The sequence below is a fragment of the Mirounga leonina genome, unplaced genomic scaffold (genome assembly GCF_011800145.1).
Source record: "Mirounga leonina isolate KUSES-001 unplaced genomic scaffold, KU_Mleo_1.0 Mir_488, whole genome shotgun sequence".
NCBI classification, from domain to species: Eukaryota; Metazoa; Chordata; class Mammalia; order Carnivora; family Phocidae; genus Mirounga; species Mirounga leonina.
Window position 1 is genome coordinate 3,555,117 of NW_023270777.1, and position 16,673 is coordinate 3,571,789.

The window sequence follows — 16,673 nt, forward strand, 5'->3', positions numbered from 1 at the left end:
CTCCTTCTCCTTCCTTTATCCTACCTTCCCGTCTTCCCTCCTCCTCCCCCCTCCTCATCTCTCCTCCTCCTCCTCCTCTCTTCTCACTCTTCCTCCCTCCTCTCTCCTCCTCCTCCCCCTCCTCCCCTTTCTACTCTTTCCTACTCCTTCTCCTTCCTCCTTCATCCTCCCCTCCCCTCCTCCCTCTTCCTTACTCCTACCACCTCTCCCCTCCCTCCCTGACCCTCCACAGCAGCTGGAGCTCAGCCTGGCTCACATGGAGGGTCCTGCCTGCCTTTACCTTCATTGTGGATGGCATCCAGGCACCCAGAGAAGCAGAGAAGGATGTTTCCCTCTTACCCAGCACCACAGGTAGACATGGCCTTGGGCATGAGCTGCAGGCCTTGGAGCCCAAGGCGGCCGTACGGTCGGCTCTGGGGAGCAGCCACATTCACTGACAGCATGCTCAGGACCCCCAGGCTGTTCATCTGCCAGCGATGGGCCTGGGGAAGAAGATGCTGAGTCAAGGCTTAGCACAAGATGTGAAAGTGTGTGAGCCACGGTGACCTCTGAAGCCAGGGTCGGTGCTGGGTTGTTCCAACTCTCCCCTCCCACCTGGAGCAGCTCCAGGGGGTCTGGGTGCCAAGGCAGCTCCCCTCTCCTCGCAAGCATGTCCCCTGGAGGGTCCTGCCTGACCCCGGGGACCCCTGGAGTCAGACCTGCAGGAGAAGTAGCCAGATCTCCTGAGAGGAGGGAGGAAATCCAGGATGGGTTTCCAAATACTGTGTGAGCTGTGGTGGAGGAGGCCGGCCTCGGACGCGCATCCTCTCCTGATGCAGGCCGTCAGGGACGGCCCCATCCTCAGGGACCCAGGGCGGAGGGCGTCAGGAGAAGCTGGGAGAGGCAGTGCTGGAGACAAGCAGCCCGGGATCGGGACTGTCTGCCTTTCAGGTCAACTTTGCCAGGGCTCTGGGTGTGGACGGAAGGCCTCGTGCACCAGGCAGCGTGTCCTCTGGGCCAGGACGGCGGTGACCTCTAGCAGTGGGGGGGTGGGGGTGCTGCCTGAGACCTTGAAGCCATAGACACCAAGCATGGACTGTTAAAGTGGAAGAGCCACCTGTGGTCCAGAGAGGGCAAGGCACTAATCCAGAGTCACACAGCGGTCCTGGCAGGACGGGCCCAGCCCTGGGTGTGCCGCAGCCCCTAGGAAACCGTCCGTGTGCCCTGGGCCGCCTGTCCTTGACTGATGGCCCAGGGCAGAGACGGCCCAGGTTCCCCTCCACGCCGGGAGGCACTCCAGCCCGCCGCGTGCGTGAGAAACCTAACCCTGCTGCCTTCTCAGGGCCCTGGGCTTCCGTCTGGTCTCCCCTTCCTCTTGACGGAAAAACCCTCGGGTAGATCGGTTCCCATGACCAGGTGCTGCCTGCCCCATGAGCACAGGGTGACCTGCCACGGCAGGGATTGACCTCCTCCGAAAAAGTGGCTGACTTCCAGGGAAATAGGAGTCCGGATGGCCCTCCAGTGGCGGCAGGCGCTCTGCCCCAGACCCCGTTCTCGGAAGGATTAGGGAGGCTCTCTCCCTGTCCCCTCACCAGACCCCTTGCCCCGGGGGAAGATCTGCACTTCCCCCCACACCCCTGCTCGGCCCCGCCCCTCCACTGCCCTGCCCGCTGTGGTCCCAGGTGAGCCTGTGCGGTCTATGTGTGTGGGTCTAAGCGTGTCTGGGTGTGTTTCTGGGGTGAATGAATATGGCGGGATCCCTTTGGCTTTCTCTCCCTAAGGGCCGGGGTCCGGAGCCTCCTTTGTAACTGGTGGGCTCAGACTCCCTTCCTTGGACATTGCCAGGTGCTTGTCTTGTCTCAGGCTGCAGAGGAACCCACCGTGGGGCATGGTCACCTGTCACTTGTCCTCACACCTGGAAGCTCACCCTTCTTTGCATAGAGGACATAACTTGGGCTTTCCCTATATGTGGGTTTTGGGGGGAAGGTCCTTGCTTTGGGGCTCTGTTGTTTGGAATCGAGAATGAGTGCAACGCAAGTCTGTTGGGATTACATTTGGCCCCCAGGTAACAGAAAGCCCTCCAAGCCAGGTAAACTGGGATTTCTCCTTCTAGACCAAGAAGTGCAGAGGGGGCTGTCCGGAGTGGGTGAGGGTCTCCGTGATGCCCTGAGAGATCAGGCCCTTACCGCCTCCCTTCCCCTGGGGTTCTCCTGGGCAGCCTGCAGTCGTCCTCTGTCGTCGTGCGGACTCCACAGGTGGGTGGGAGGACCCGAGGGGACGATGTGTGGATATGCTCAGGTGTTCCCAGGCATTCGGGTGGTGGTGCTGTGCTGGAGGCCCCCCCGCCCCCCTTTGGCACCCTGATGGCTTCTCTTCCCGGAACAGGGATTTTTTCATGGAAACACAGCCAGCCTGCTTGCTGCCTCTGTCAGACCAGGCGAGGGGGCCAGGGGCTCACAGTCTCTGCAAAATCTGGGGAGAAAGACTGGAAACCCAGCAGCGAAGCACCCCCTTCTTTAATCAAAGGACGGGCCCGGAGGACGTGCCGGCTCCCCGCCATCACTGAGGATGGCCCTTGTCCCCAGCCGCCGTCAGCTGGTGCCTGGCTATCCGCCCCCCGGCCCCGGCGGCTCGCCAGCCCAAGCGGCTGACAGGTCACCAAGCTGCGAGGGGCCACGGGCGAGGACAGTGCCATCCGCCCACTGCAGCGCCCCGAGATTTTGCTCTGCACCGCTCCTGCTTCGGGAAAGACGACCTGTGCCTCTGGGTGACTCGGCTCTGACCCCTCAGTGCCCAAGCAACCTTTGGTGACCTCCTCCCAGCCAAGGGCTCGGATCCAGAAGTTCCTGGCGCACAGCTGTGTTCCGTCAGCACGGAGGGGGGGAGGGCTTGGCACGAATCTTAGCATGACCAGCAGGCTTGCAAAGCAGGCCATGGGAGGTCAGCTAGCATGAGCCTTGGGTGTCCACATCCGCCCGGCGCCCCGTGGCCCCACCGGGCTTGGGACAGCGGGTTCCCATGCTGTGGTGCTTTTGCCCTCTCAGAGATGCTGCCCAGGCCCGATCCGCCTTCCCACCGCAGGAGCGGGATTTCAGGGCGCAGGGAAAGGTCAGAGGGCTTCTCCAGACATCCCCTCCTCACAGCATCGTCCCCAGCCTGAGTCTTTTCTCACCACGAGAGAAGAGAGAACGCAAGACCAGACCAGCGGGGGATGAACTTGAATTTAGGGGAAATTGAAGAAGACATGTTCCTAACGGGAGGATTTACTGCTGCTTACAGGGACAACACGGGGACAGCCCCACTGTCCTCCCGTGGATCCTGCAACAGGAGAAACCTGCTGACTGCCCCCCACCCCACCCCAGCCCGGGCTGCCCGTGCACCACCCCCATTCCTTCCGTCCCCGGCCCGTGTCCCCTGCCCTCCGCTAGCCTCACCGGGGCGGGGCGCCCACGGCCAGGACCCCCACCCAGAGAGCTTCCAGAAGCTTCCACATGTCCAGACACCACTTTGACAAACAATTCCTCACATTCCTGTCCTTTCTGCCTCCTGCTTCCAACTTTTCCTCGTCCGGGCCAGTCCGGGCCAACTTTGGGGGGCGGGGGGCGGCCAGGTTCTCACCGGCGGGCTCGTGCCTCATCGGGCAGTGCTGGCTGGACGCTCTGCTGGATGCTCTGCTCACACTTCTGTTCTTGGATGCTTTGTCTCCCCATTTGGAGCAGAAGCACTTAGCAGCTTTCGGCAGATGGCTCGCCCCCTACCCCCCTGCCTCTGCGCCCCACACCCGGGCTTCCCCGGGGAAGGGGGTGGGCAGTGGAAGGAGAGCCTGCATGTCTGCCCCCTTCATCCTCCCTGCCTCCCCCTACCTGCACCCTGAGCCCACCCTGGATTCCGGGAAGCGGGATTGGGCCGGGAACTCGGGTGCCCCCTCTGTGCGGGCATAGCTCCTCTTGCCCGAGCCCCCCGGGGTTGGTGGGCACCTTGGATGCTCGGGCTGCTATAACAAACACCACAGACGGGTGGTTTAGACAGCAAGCGTTTTATTTCTCACGGTTCCGGAGGCTGAGAAGTGCAAGATCAGCGCACCCCACATCCCGTGTCTGGGGAAGGCGGCTTCCTGGGGTGGGGGGGGGCGGCCTTCTTGCTGGATGCTTGTGCAGCAGATCTCGCTCTTCCTCTTCTCAGAAGGGGGCCCACTTCCACGACGCCCTCTAAACCTGACCACTACCCGAAGGCCCCACCATGCTGGGGTTTAGGGCTTTAGCGTGAATTTGGGGGGACACAAGGCTTCAGTCCATAGCAGTGGGGATGTCCCCCCCCAAAGTCCTCTGGCCACTCTGTCCCTGGGATCATGTCCTTGGAACACAGGGTGGGCCACCCCAGCTTTCTAGCCTGTTCCGAACCAGGACAAGGGGTGCGGGGCCTGCTCTGTGGGGGCCTCCGCCTGCCAGCATGGCCACTCCCTTTTTGTGCAGCCCCGGGAGGCTCCTTCACACCTCGCTGCTCTCTGCACTTCTAATCAGGGTGTTTAACTAGGTGATTGCTGTGGTCTGGTGCCACAATTTACTGGTGGCACCTCGGACCTCCTGGCTGCAAATCAGGGCGGGCGCGGCAGCCTGGCGGGTCTCACCTCCCTGGCCACCCCCTCTGACCTGGCAAACCCCAAGGCTGTATTGCATCCCAAACATGGAGGGGAGGGAAGGAGGCCTGGGGGCAGAGGAGTGGGGAGACACAGACTTACCTTGTGGGGAGTCAGACCCCTCCGCTTATGATCGGCCTGAGGGCTTTGCCTTCCTTCCTGTCTTCCCCTCGGGGCTTTGGAGGGGCTCCCCTGCCGTACTTCGCGGCTGCCCAACAGCCTTTCACAGTGGTCCATTCTGACTTCCAGTCCCCATCTCCAGGGAGGCAGGTGGCCCGTGATCAGAGCTTTTAGAATATGTGTGTGGGGGGGGGCCTGACTGGGCCTGCCTCCCTCATCCCCACGCTTCCCCCCGTCTGCCGGGGTGGGGGTCCATGGGGCACCCTGAGGCGGGGCGGGATCGCGAGGGAGGGGCCGACCACCCCCCGCCCCCGCCCGCCACCCTCTAACCCTCCTGTCGTGTGTCCTCCACAGCCTGTGATTGCCACCCCGTGGGCGCGGCCGGCAAGACCTGCAATCAGACCACGGGCCAGTGTCCCTGCAAGGACGGTGTGACGGGCATTACCTGTAACCGCTGTGCCAAGGGCTATCAGCAGAGCCGCTCTCCCATCGCTCCCTGCATAAGTACGTGGTGCCAGGCGCCCCTCCCTCCTCCGGGCTCTGGCTGGGCTGTGGGGGAGGGAAGTCCTCTCTGAATCCCGCTGACGTCCAGCGGGTTGAGCGCTTTTCCATGTGGGACCCCGTGCGAGACCCCCAAGCCTGGGGGGTTCTTGCAGAAGCAGCTGGGAGCTCAGCATAGGCAGCCTGCTTCTCCTCTGTCCTGATAAAGACTGAGTCTCCCGTTCCCAGGGGGAAGCAAGCCCCTTTCCTCTACCTGAGGCCTAGTCCCGTGTTCCGCCTTGGCTCCCAGACCTGGGGTGGCCTCGTACCAGGGGTTGCCATGGTCGCTGTGGTGGGCATTCCAGGATCCCCGGACCCTGGCAGATTCGGAGCAGAAGGGGCTGACCCTACAGGCTCCCAGGTGTGGCCCCCTCACGGCCCTTATGACCGATGATGGCTCCCCTGAGAGTCCTGGGGGCCCCTTGGACCAGCTGTTAGCCCCTTTGTTGCTGGAATTAGAGGACGGGGTGAGCAAGATGGCAGGGGCCACTCAGGGGCCCTGGCGCAGAAGGGACTTAATGTTTTATAACTGGTAGGATTGTACCAGGTATTATGGGTGGAGACTTAGCCTTGGTTGGAAGTCAGGCCTGGCTGGGAGCCGGGCCCTGGCCCCGGCCTTCCTGATTCCTTTGTGCAGGGCTGACCTAACCCAGAAGGGAGAGCAGAAAAAGGAGCGGATCCCGGCGGGTCTGCTTCTCTAGAGCAGGGGTTAGCTGGCCCGGGGATTTGACCCCACCACCTGTTTTGGTGGCGCTCAGTGTTTTCTTTTAATAATTCTTTAATGATTGAAATCAGAGTCAGAAGACGAGTATTTTATGACACGTGGAATGCTTGAAATGAAAAGTGGAGCTTCCATGAGGTTTTATGGGGACGGAGCCGCGCCCGCGCGTACCTGTCATCCGTGGCTACAGGACCCGCGGAGCTGGGCATATTTACTAGCCGGCTCTTTCTAGGAGAGTCTGCTGGCCCAGGGGTCCGGTCCCAGCGGACAACCCAAATTCCGGCCCCGGGAAATTGAAATATCCATCCGGCACAGATCACCTTGAGACGGTTTCCACGACCACCTCTGCTCATCAGAGTCTCACAGTTTGCAGAAACCCTTCTCTTCCATCTAGCCAAAAAGCTGCAAAGTGAACATTTTGAGAAAGCTGGGAGGAAACCCAGCGCTGCCCACGGGGGTTGTGAAAACATAAGAAAAACAAACAAGCTCAGAAGTGGCTGGAGCTGCCACTTCAAAGCCCCAAGGGGAAGGACCTTGGAATGGAGCTGATGGTTCAGAGTCAGGGACAGAAACCTGGGGAAGCGGGAAGTCTCACTCTGCGACCCGCTCCGGCAGAGGCCAGGCATTCCCGCCAGCCATCTGAGGACCTGGCTGTCCACCCTGGGGTTTCTGGGAGCTCTTGCTGCGGCCGCCAGCTACAGGCACCCAAATTGTGTTCCCCCCGGGGGGCTCCTGCCTGTCTGGGCACAGCTCTGGGAGCTCTGGGAGCCGGGCCCTCTGTGCACCTCCTGGAGCTCACCCGAGGCCCACGCCCATTGCTGCACATACCTGAGCCATCAGGACCACGGAGCTCCTGGGGGCTAAGAGCAGGCCCGGTCTGTGGTCCGCGTCTTACTGAGCCGCTGTGGCAGGACAGCTGTAGCTTCAGTGCTGATAAAATCCCACCGAGGGCAAGAGCAGGCCCCCGAATGGAGGGCTGGGTCTCAGGCATGCCCCCAGGCCTGAGCATCTCGACCCACCAAGCCTCAGGTCCCAGCTGATCTTGTCTGGAGGTTGAGGGAGGTCTTACCCCGAATAGTCAGATGGTGGCCAGAGTCTGGGGGGTTCGTGGAGACCTCTGTGGCCCCCCTGTTCATGGAGGAGGCGAGTCCCTCCCCTTGGGGACTTTTGGTGGATGCCTGGGCGACTTTCCCAGAGACTGGAGGAAGCTCCTCACCTTTCCTGAGCACAGGGCGGAGTCAGGAGCTAATAGGAAAGAATTGGCATCAAGGTAGAAAGGGAACAACCCCTGTAAAGTGCATGCTTCTCTCAGGCCCTCTGATCCTCCTTAGTCAGTCTTCTGGCCACCGAAAAAAGTGTGAGCCCGTGGGAACCTGGGCCAGGGGTGCAGACCCCCCCCGCCGCATGCGTGAGACACCTCCCAGCCCCCTCGCCTGCCACCCCTGCCACGGAAGCCTCCCCCTCCACCCACCAGCCGGGGGAGGTCAGAGGGGAGCGATCACATCGTATGGCAGGGGGGCGGTCAGCCCTCCACGCTGTGGGCCCGCCCTGCCTTCTCCCCACTCCTGTCCCTGCCTGGTGGGGGGACAGCATCCAGAGGAGAACAAGGCCACGTTCCGGGCCCCCATGCCGGCTTCCTCCAGCTCCTGGCCCTCCTCCTCTAGGGCTGAGGAGTGGGGAAGGGAGGAGGGCCCAGGGAGGAGTCTGTGCTCTGCCCATCCTCTTCTAAGGTCACAAATAACATCTTTTTTACCTCGTTTTCTCTTCCTCCCATCCCGAACCTCACAGAGATCCCTGTGGCACCACCGACCACGGCCGCCAGCAGCGTGGAGGAGCCGGAAGGTAGGCGTGTCCTGCTTTGCCATGGGGATGGCAGGGGTGGGGGGGTCAGAGCTGCTAGACTCCTCAGAACCACCATCGGGGAGCTGCTGGGTGTGCGTGGTGGCCGCTGGGGCTGGATTGAGGAGGATGGAGCCACACGGCATTTTTCTGGTGATGCCCCCTCCGAGAATAAAAGGGAGGGGGGCTTCCTGGTGTCTGCAGGCTAGCTTTTTACCCAGGCCCGAGACCCTCCTGCTTGTCCACCCAGGGTAGCAAGGTGCCTGTGTGCCCAGCACCGTCGGGGCGGGTACTCCTTCCTGGGGCTGAAGAGAAGGCAGGAAGCGGGGATGGGGATGAAAAAGGCATCTTGAGCACAGGGGTCCATGAACAGGATTCACGGGGCCGGGAACCCGGACAGGAAGAGCATCACACCCTCACTGCCCCTCACTTCTGCCCGAAATCAAGCGCTCTCTACGTGGGCCACAAAACCCCGGCGGGGCGGGCAGCCCACGGAAGTCACAGCGAATTTCACACCGCATTCAAGTCTCTGCAGAGATCATGAAATGCTGTGTGTGTTCGTTGTTGCTTTGGAAGGACGGAAGTTACTGGACCCGCAGCTAGATCCTGATTTATAATCATTAATAAAGAAGCACGTATATTATATAACTGTATCGTAAAGCTGGGTTTTTGGAAAATATTTGGATGGGTATATTTCAGTATTATTCGTTTCCTGTATTCCCACAGGACTGGCTGTGTGTTTTATTTTTGCATTTAGAAATATTGCTGGGAGAAAGGGTCCCCGGGTGTCCCCAGACCCTTGGTACAGGAAGGGTTACGCGGCCTGGGCTTTGGGCACAAAGAGGGCTCATGGCCTGGCTGGAAGGTGCGCCTGGTGGAGAGCAGGCCAGGCCCGCTGTGAGGTCAACAGCCCTCAACTAGGAAAGGACAGAGGAGCATTGCAGGGAGTGCCTGAGGCCACACGGTGGAAAACCACAGAGATCTCGGTCTTGGGTTGTTGGGCAGTCTTCATTGCCCTTTGGTTGAGCTGCGGGGGACCCTTCCAGGAGGAACAGCAATGGGAAGGCGTTGTAGAGAAGTAGCATCCCCCAGTACCTGGGAGGCGGGATGAGGGAGCTCTTTCTGTAAGAACATAATTCAAAGGAACCTCCAGCTCTGGGGGGTTGGGGGAAGCAGTGAAGACACTTCCCTTCAGCGGAGTTTTGACGCTCGCTTCTTCCTCGTGACATGGGTCACAGGAGGACTCACCTGGCCAAGCTCCTCCTCGGGGCCGTGTGCACAGCTGGTCCAAGGGCAAGGCGGCTCCCGCCTCTCTCGTGCCTCCCTGCTTCTGGTTCTTGCAGCTTGACTTGAAAACATGCTTGTTTCTTGGCTCGGCAGGTAAAAGTCTCCTGAGCAACTACTTAGAAACGCTTGTAGCATCCTGCTCGGAAGAGTCTTTCTTAGCCGTTGTTTTGATTTCGTTACCGTGACTTGCCTTTCTTCCCCGCGCGCCTTTCGAATCATGGCTTAAATGGAAGCAGGCATCACATGAACGCCCTGACCAAGCGCTTTCCTCGCGGAGGGGTGAAGTGCACAAGTGTGATGCTTGTCCTGGTGCCCATGGCTGTGGCCCGACCCTTTCTGACCTCCTCCGGAGCTCTCCAGGTGTCCGGAAATCTCTGGTGCTCCCTCCGGAGAGCTGAGGCCACTGCCAGGCCTGGAGCGCCGGACTCTGGAGCCGGCCACCACCACACAAAGCCCGGATCGCCTGTCTGGGCAGGCCAGGACGTCGTGGGCAGGAGGCCAGGGGGCCCCCTGGGAAGCGGGGCTGGGAGCTCCTACTTCCAAGCCTGTCGATTCTTGCAGTGTTTGAATAGGGAAGGCCTCTGTGCCAGGCCGCCCGAGAAAAGCTTGTTTACTTTTGCCTGCGTAATGGAGGAGAATTAATAAACCGAGAATTTGTCCTGAAAGCTGATGGACATAACCTCGCCCTGAACCCATCCCCTCGAACAAACGCCGTCCACCTGCTCACTGAGCTGGCTGGGACCCTCTCCTGGGGCAGGGAGGTGAGGAACGCCTGGCCCGTGGGAGGTCTGGGGCCCTGGGGTGGGGGGTGGGGTGGCGGCCCTGGAGGAAACCGAGTAGGAACGGGATCGGGACCACCCACTCCAAGCCCACCTGCTTATGGTCATAGAGACCTCCAGCCCCCGGGCCTAAAAGAGGGCCACCTGTCTTCCCTTGCCGTCCATCAGCTCCGAGGTGGTTGTTGATCTGCACGTTTGTTTGGTTCAGCGGGAGGAGCGTGGTTTGGAGCTGGGCAACCCGGGGTTGATCCTCCACTGGCTGCGAGATCTTGGACAGTGAGCGGCTTCTTCCACGGTCCCTTATAGAGCTCTCCGCGGGCAGAAGCGCCCGGGGAAATGGTTGACAACTGGCTGGGCCAGGCCTGGTTTGTAGCATTTGCTACTTTCCCTGGTATAAACACTCCTCCTGTGTCCAGTTTCCCCCCACATGGGGCCCTGTGAGGCACCTTCTGCCGCAGGGGGGCCTGCAGAGAACTCTGAGGAGCCCAGCAGCTGTAGGAAGGGCTCCATCCTCAGGTGCTCTCAGGTGGGGGTGCTGGGCTGGGGGCTGACCTTAGACGTGTCCCATCTGGGAGCCTCTCGGCCCTTCCATTTTTTTCTCATGGAAGCAAATCGGGTTTACATACACCTGCAGCCTGGATTAGCTTGGCTCTTTCTCGTTTTTGGCTCTCGTTTTGCAAGATAAAGAATAGGTTGGGTGAGTATGGAAAACCAACTGGTAACACTTGAATGCAATACTGGCCAGGTGTTGGGGGGCGGGACAGTGGGGAGGAAAGAGCACTGGCTAAATTGGGAGCCTGGGGCCTGAGTTCTGTCTGCTCTGGTTTCCTGAGACAGTGGTCCCCCCACCCCCATTATCCATGCGGGATACGTCCCCAACACCCCCAGTGGATGCTTGAAACCATGGATAATACAGAACCCTGTTCATACTGTGTTTTTTCTCATACATATATCCCTGTGGCAGAGTTTAACATATAAATCAGGCACAGTAAGAGACCAACAATAACTCATAATGAAATAGAACAGTTACAGCAAACGTGAACTCAGTCTCTCGCTCAGCACGTCTTACTGTCCTGCACTCACCCGTCTTCTGGTGAGGATGAGAGATGGGGAGGTGCCCGCGTGGGGTGATGAAGGAGGTGAACTGAGCCGAGCAGAGGTCTCCTGCCTGCTCACTTGCTCACGGGGAAGGTGGGATTACGGCGGGACTTGTGGGCATGAGGACAGGTGTGGAGGGTCAGCTTGCTGGAGGTGTCTTGAGAGGACCTTGGGAGGGAAAAGGTGGTGCTGCCCAGTGTGGGTGTGGGGGCAGCTGAGGGGACTGCTGGGGGTCCTTGTTACAGCCTTCCCAGCAGCTGCTATTAGACCTTGAATGTAGTGGAGAGTTGAAAACTGGAAGTCAGTTAAAGGTCAAGTGCTTGACTTCGTGATAGCCGGAAGGTGGGAACAGCCCACATGTCCATCGCTGCACAAATGGATAAATGCAGCGTGGCACGTCCATACGGGGGACTAGCATTCGGTCATAAAAAGGAATGAGGTACCGATACACGCAAACTTGGATGGACCTTGAGGATGGTTTGCAGAGTGAGGGAAACCAGAGATAAATGGCTGCATAGCATTATGATTCCATTTCTATGAAATGCCCAGAATGAGCAAATCCAGACACCAGAAGTAGATTAGTGGTTGCCAGGGACTGGGAGGCAGGAGGAATGGCGAGTGATGTTTGATGGATATCGGTTTTCCTGTTGGGGTGGCGGGAAGGTTCTGGAACTAGACAGTGGGGATGGGTCATATTGTGAATGTGCTTAATGGCACTGAATTGCCTCATTGAAAAAGGGTAAAGGGCGCCTGGGTGGCTCAGTCGGTTAAGCGACTGCCTTCGGCTCAGGTCGTGATCCTGGAGTCCCGGGATCGAGTCCCACATCGGGCTCCCTGCTTGGCGGGGAGTCTGCTTCTCCCTCTGACCCTCCTCCCTCTCATGCTCTCATTCTCACTCTCAAATAAATAAAATCTTAAAAAAAAAAAAAAAAGAAAAAGAAAAAGGGTAAAAATGGTAAATTTTAGGTGTATTTTATCACAGTTTAAAAAAAAAAGTCACGTGCTTAAGATCAAGGGTCCAAGAGAGACGTGAATCTGGGTTGCTTGGGGTGAGCTGAGTGGAGTGTAGGAGCCATGGGGACAGGAGTCTGGGGCATGAGCAGCAATGGGGGACATGCTTGGATCACTGGGAGAATTTAGAAGCCATGGGGTATCTTTGAGCACCTTCTCACGTCACCTCCACGCAGGAGTAGCTCAGACAGGGAGATGGCAGGCAGCCTCTGGGCTTCCTGGACATTCAGCAGGGGCCATGTTCCCTCCCGTTATGTAGGAAAGGTCTGGCCACGCAGCCTGCATCCTCTTTCTCCTTTTGGGGGTCATCAGGGAAGGATGGGTTCCTTCCCTAGGTACTGGGCCTTCAGTACTCCTGCTGTAGGAGAAAGGGACCTGTGGGTCTGTGGGGGGCGGGGGCTGCTGACAGGAGCTGGGGTCGCTGACCCCGTAGGCAGCCCATGGCACTTGTAAGAACAGTCTGTTAATGGACTGAAATCCTGGTTTTCAAAGGTGGTACGAAACGGGACGTTAGGCCGTCCGGGATCAGCTGTTTAGGTACGTGACCGTCAGATAAGTATGACCAGATGAGGCTGGACCAGACGCATGATTAAAGATAAACAGATTCTGGCTCAAAGAAGAAGCGGAAGGAGATGACATTCACGGAGTGCTTACTCTCTCCTAGGCACGCTTCTCAATTATTAGCAGTTAATCATCCGTTCCCCCCAGAGGAGGTGGGAACTGTTATTAGCTCCCATGGTACCGAGGAGAGACTGAGTCACAGGGAGGTCCATAAGGACCCAGAAGTAGCACAACCAGCATCCCAGGCAAGGTCTCCTGGCCTCGGAGTTGACCTCCGTGTCATTCTGTCTCCAGGGAGCTATGCTGGTTGGCCAATTTAGGGTCATTTCTTTTTTTTTTTTTTGAGACAGCATGAGAGAGAGAGAGAGCACATGACGGGGGGGAGGGTCAGAGGGAGAAGCAGGCTCCCCGCCGAGCAGGGAGCCCGATGCGGGACTCGATCCCGGGACTCCAGGATCATGTCCTGAGCCGAAGGCAGTCGCTTAACCAGCTGAGCCACCCAGGTGCCCCAATTTAGGGTAATTTCTAAATATATCTTCCTGACTGTGTGGTAGCATTCTACCAGGAGAGAAGACAAACCGGTGCATCTGTTGGGATGGAAAACCAAGGTAGAGGCAGAGGGGCAGCTGGTTAAAAGCTTCTGGGTTTTTTTTGTTTTTAGATTTTTTTTATTTTTATTTATTTATTTGAGACAGAGAGAATGAGAGAGAGAGAGAGCACATGAGAGGGGGGAGGGTCAGAGGGAGAAGCAGGCTCCCTGCCGAGCAAGGAGCCTGATGTGGGACTCGATCCAGGGACTCCAGGATCATGACCTGAGCCGAAAGCAGTCGCTTAACCAACTGAGCCACCCAGGCGCCCAAAAGCTTCTGGTTTTTTTGCAGGTGCCTGTTACAGTGGCTCTTGGGGGTGTGGTTGGTCAGCATGTGGGGCTGGCGTGGAGGACCATGCCGAGCTCGGTCTCTTTGGTCACAAGGCGGCCCTGAGTGAGACGGGGCAGGTGGATCAGCTTATAGGAGAAAACAGTTTGGGTGGGGGAGCAGGTGCCTTTCTCATACACAGGATGATACTTGCATCCTAAAAACATGCCAGTAGAGAACCAGCCAAAAATTGGTACAACGGATAGGAGCATGGCTGGGAGGCCATCACACAAGTAACATTTAAAGGGCAGTAAGTTTTCTTATGTATCAGCAAGAACTACCTAAAAACAGTGTCCTAGTGAGTGAAAATGTTCAGGGGATGTCTGGCCTATAGTAAGTGATCAATGAAGACACCGCATTGGTATAATGGAAACAGAATCCCTATTAGAACAGTACCAGAAATATCAAATCTACAGAAATAAGTGTAGCATTAAAAGTACAGAGTGTAGATTTTTACAAAGGGTAAAACTTTTCTAAGCGACACTATGGAAGACCAGAAAAATAAGGGAAAAAGAAAAAAAAAAAAAAGGAAGCTCTTACTGCATTCTGGGAGGGCAAGACTCCATACTGTAAAGTGCCAATTCTCCCCAAAATAATCTGTAGGGTTAGCATGATTCTAGTCAAAATCCTGGTGGGACAGGACAGGATTCTTAAGTTCAGCTAGAAAAATAAATGAGCATTAATAGTCAAGAATTTTTTGAAAAGAAGAGTAAGGAAGGGTGACTTGGCCTCCCAGATTTTTACAATATTATAACCAGGGTATTTAAATTAGTGTGATAGAGAAATCACACAAGTTGAGTAGAAGTACAGAAATAGACTCAAATGTAAACATAAGAATTAGTAGACAGTAAAGTTGCGATTACTAATCAGTGAAGAAAGGATGAATCAATCAGCAAATGGTGCTGGGAAAACTGGCTGTATATTTTAAAATAATAATAAATGAGATTTCTACTACAGGCTGTGAGCCAACATAAATCCCAATGGATTAAATATTTCTATATTTTTAATGAATCCTTAAAAGTTCTAGAATAAAATATATCAGCGTCAATGTAATCTTGGGGTGAGGAAGCCTTTCTAAATATGATACAAAAGTCAGAAATCATAAGAGGAAAGATCTTAGGTCAATAAAAGTGGAAACTTCTGTATGTCAAAACTCTATAAGCAACAGAAAGACAAACTAAAACCTGAGAAAAAGATTTGTGACATGGATGACCAAAGATTAATATCATCAATAAATAAAGAGCTCTTACAGTTCAACAAGAAGGGGGGAGATTCCATTACAAAATTGGGTTGAGAGAATGAACTAGAAATTCAGAGAATTTGTACACATGGCAATAAGTATCTGAAGTATTATACTTACCTAGTAATAAAGAAACAACATTAATAAAAATACCATTTAAAAACTTATGACAACTATTTACAAAACAAAAAGTAATTCCCGGTGTTGAAAGGGTTGGGAAACAGGCACTCACCCACCCTGGTGATGGGAGGTCAGGTTGGTACTACTTTTTATGAAGGGTGATTTGGCCTCACGTATCAAAATGTATCTCTGACCCCATGCCCTTCTAGGAACTTAGCATAAGGAAATAGTGATGTGTGCCAGGATTTAGCTATAAGGTTTCTTTTTGTGGCATTGTTTATAATAACAAAAGAGGGAAACCAGATATCTTTCAGTAGAGTTTTAGTTACTCAATTATGGGATATCCATATAATTATGTTGTCGGAGAATATTCAAATACGAAATGGAAAGATACAATACGTTGCCAAAGCAGATTACACATGGAGGGTCAGCTTTAGTGAAGAGTTGGACCAGACGCATGATTAAAGATAAATACATTCTGGAGGGTCAACTTTGGTGAAAACCTGGCTCGTGGAACATTTTAAATAAATGATTTCATTGTGCTCACATATTTCTGTGGTTCTCGGCAATGGGGCTAATTTTGCCCCCAGGAGACATTTGGACATTTCTGGAAGACATTTTTGACTGTCACAACTGGAGAGAGGGTGGTGTTGCTGGCACCCAGGGGGGAGAGACCACCCCAAAGACACAGGGCAGCCCCCACAACAAAGAATTATCCAGCCCCATATGCTAATAATGTCATCGAGGTGGTATACTGATATAGGATAAAATCCATGTGTTCGCTCCAAAAGCATTAAGGAAAGATGTTGCTACATTCATAGATAGACCAGCTCATTTCTTACTTTCGTGTGATATTGAGATGGGTGTAGCTGAGGGTTTTAGAAAGCGATGTTTTCTCAAGTCAGCGAGGAAATCTTGTGTTCCCATAGGAAATGTTTGCCAGTCCATTTTCCATGGGAAATAGCCCAATCTAAAATAAAATTTATCCCAAATTCTCGGTGTTCCTATAAATTACTGCATTTTGGAATTAACGTGATTTAACCGATTGTTAAACTTTTTATTGCGGAAAAACCTCAAGACCCATAGAGAGGACAGAGTGATGGATGGATACCCACATTCCTATCATCTAGCCTTAGCGAGTCACATTTTGCCCCCTTTGCTTCAACCATTTGTTTTTTGCTGAAACATTTTTAAAGAAAAGCTTAGGGATGCCTGGGTGGGTCAGTCGGTTAAGCGTCTGCCTTCAGCTCTGCTCAGCATGGAGTCTGCTTCTCTCTCTCCCTCTGCCCCTCCCCCTGCTTGTGCTCTCTCTCTCAAATGAATAAATAAATAAAGTCTTTAAAGAAAAAGAAAAGCTTAGACATTATGACATTTCACCCCGAAATATTTCAGAATACCATTTCTGAAAACTAAGAACATTTTCCGGAATCTTCTCAATAACGTGGTTACACCTGACAAAATTAACAAAAAGTCTTTTCGTGTCCTCTGGTACCCAGTCAGCCTTCAGACTTCCTTGGTCATCCCCCATGTGTCTTTTTTTTTTTTTTTTTAAGATTTAATTTATTTATTTGAGAGAGAGCATGAGTGGGGAGGAGAGGGAGAAGCAGGCTCCCCGCGGAGCAGGGACCCTGATGTGGCACTCGATCTCAGAACCCCGGGATCATGACCTGAGCCGAAGGCAGATGCTTCACCGACTGAGCCCCCCAGGCACCCCTTCCTGCACGTCTTCTATACCTGGTTTGCCCGATGGTTTCAGTGTTAAAGGGCTATGCAGTAACGTGCTTTACAAAGTGTTGTCTTTAGAGGTGCATCTAGTCCCTGGGCA

The 16,673-nt window shown here is 55.2% G+C and overlaps 1 protein-coding gene across 2 annotated transcripts in view; it reads left to right on the plus strand.

Moving 5' to 3' along the window:
• The window catches only part of NTN1 (netrin 1), a 154,913-nt gene that overhangs the window by 104,567 nt on the left and 33,673 nt on the right, over positions 1-16,673 (plus strand). Inside the window, exons 4-6 of one of the 2 annotated variants that reach the window (XM_034989592.1) lie at positions 5,090-5,239; positions 7,785-7,838; positions 8,209-8,678. In XM_034989592.1, coding sequence (XP_034845483.1) covers positions 5,090-5,239; positions 7,785-7,838; positions 8,209-8,438 — 434 coding nt within the window. In that variant the 3' untranslated portion in view covers positions 8,439-8,678. Of the gene's footprint in view, positions 1-5,089; positions 5,240-7,784; positions 7,839-8,208; positions 8,679-16,673 lie in introns of those variants that run through there. The other variant, XM_034989591.1, reaches the window with a different exon arrangement.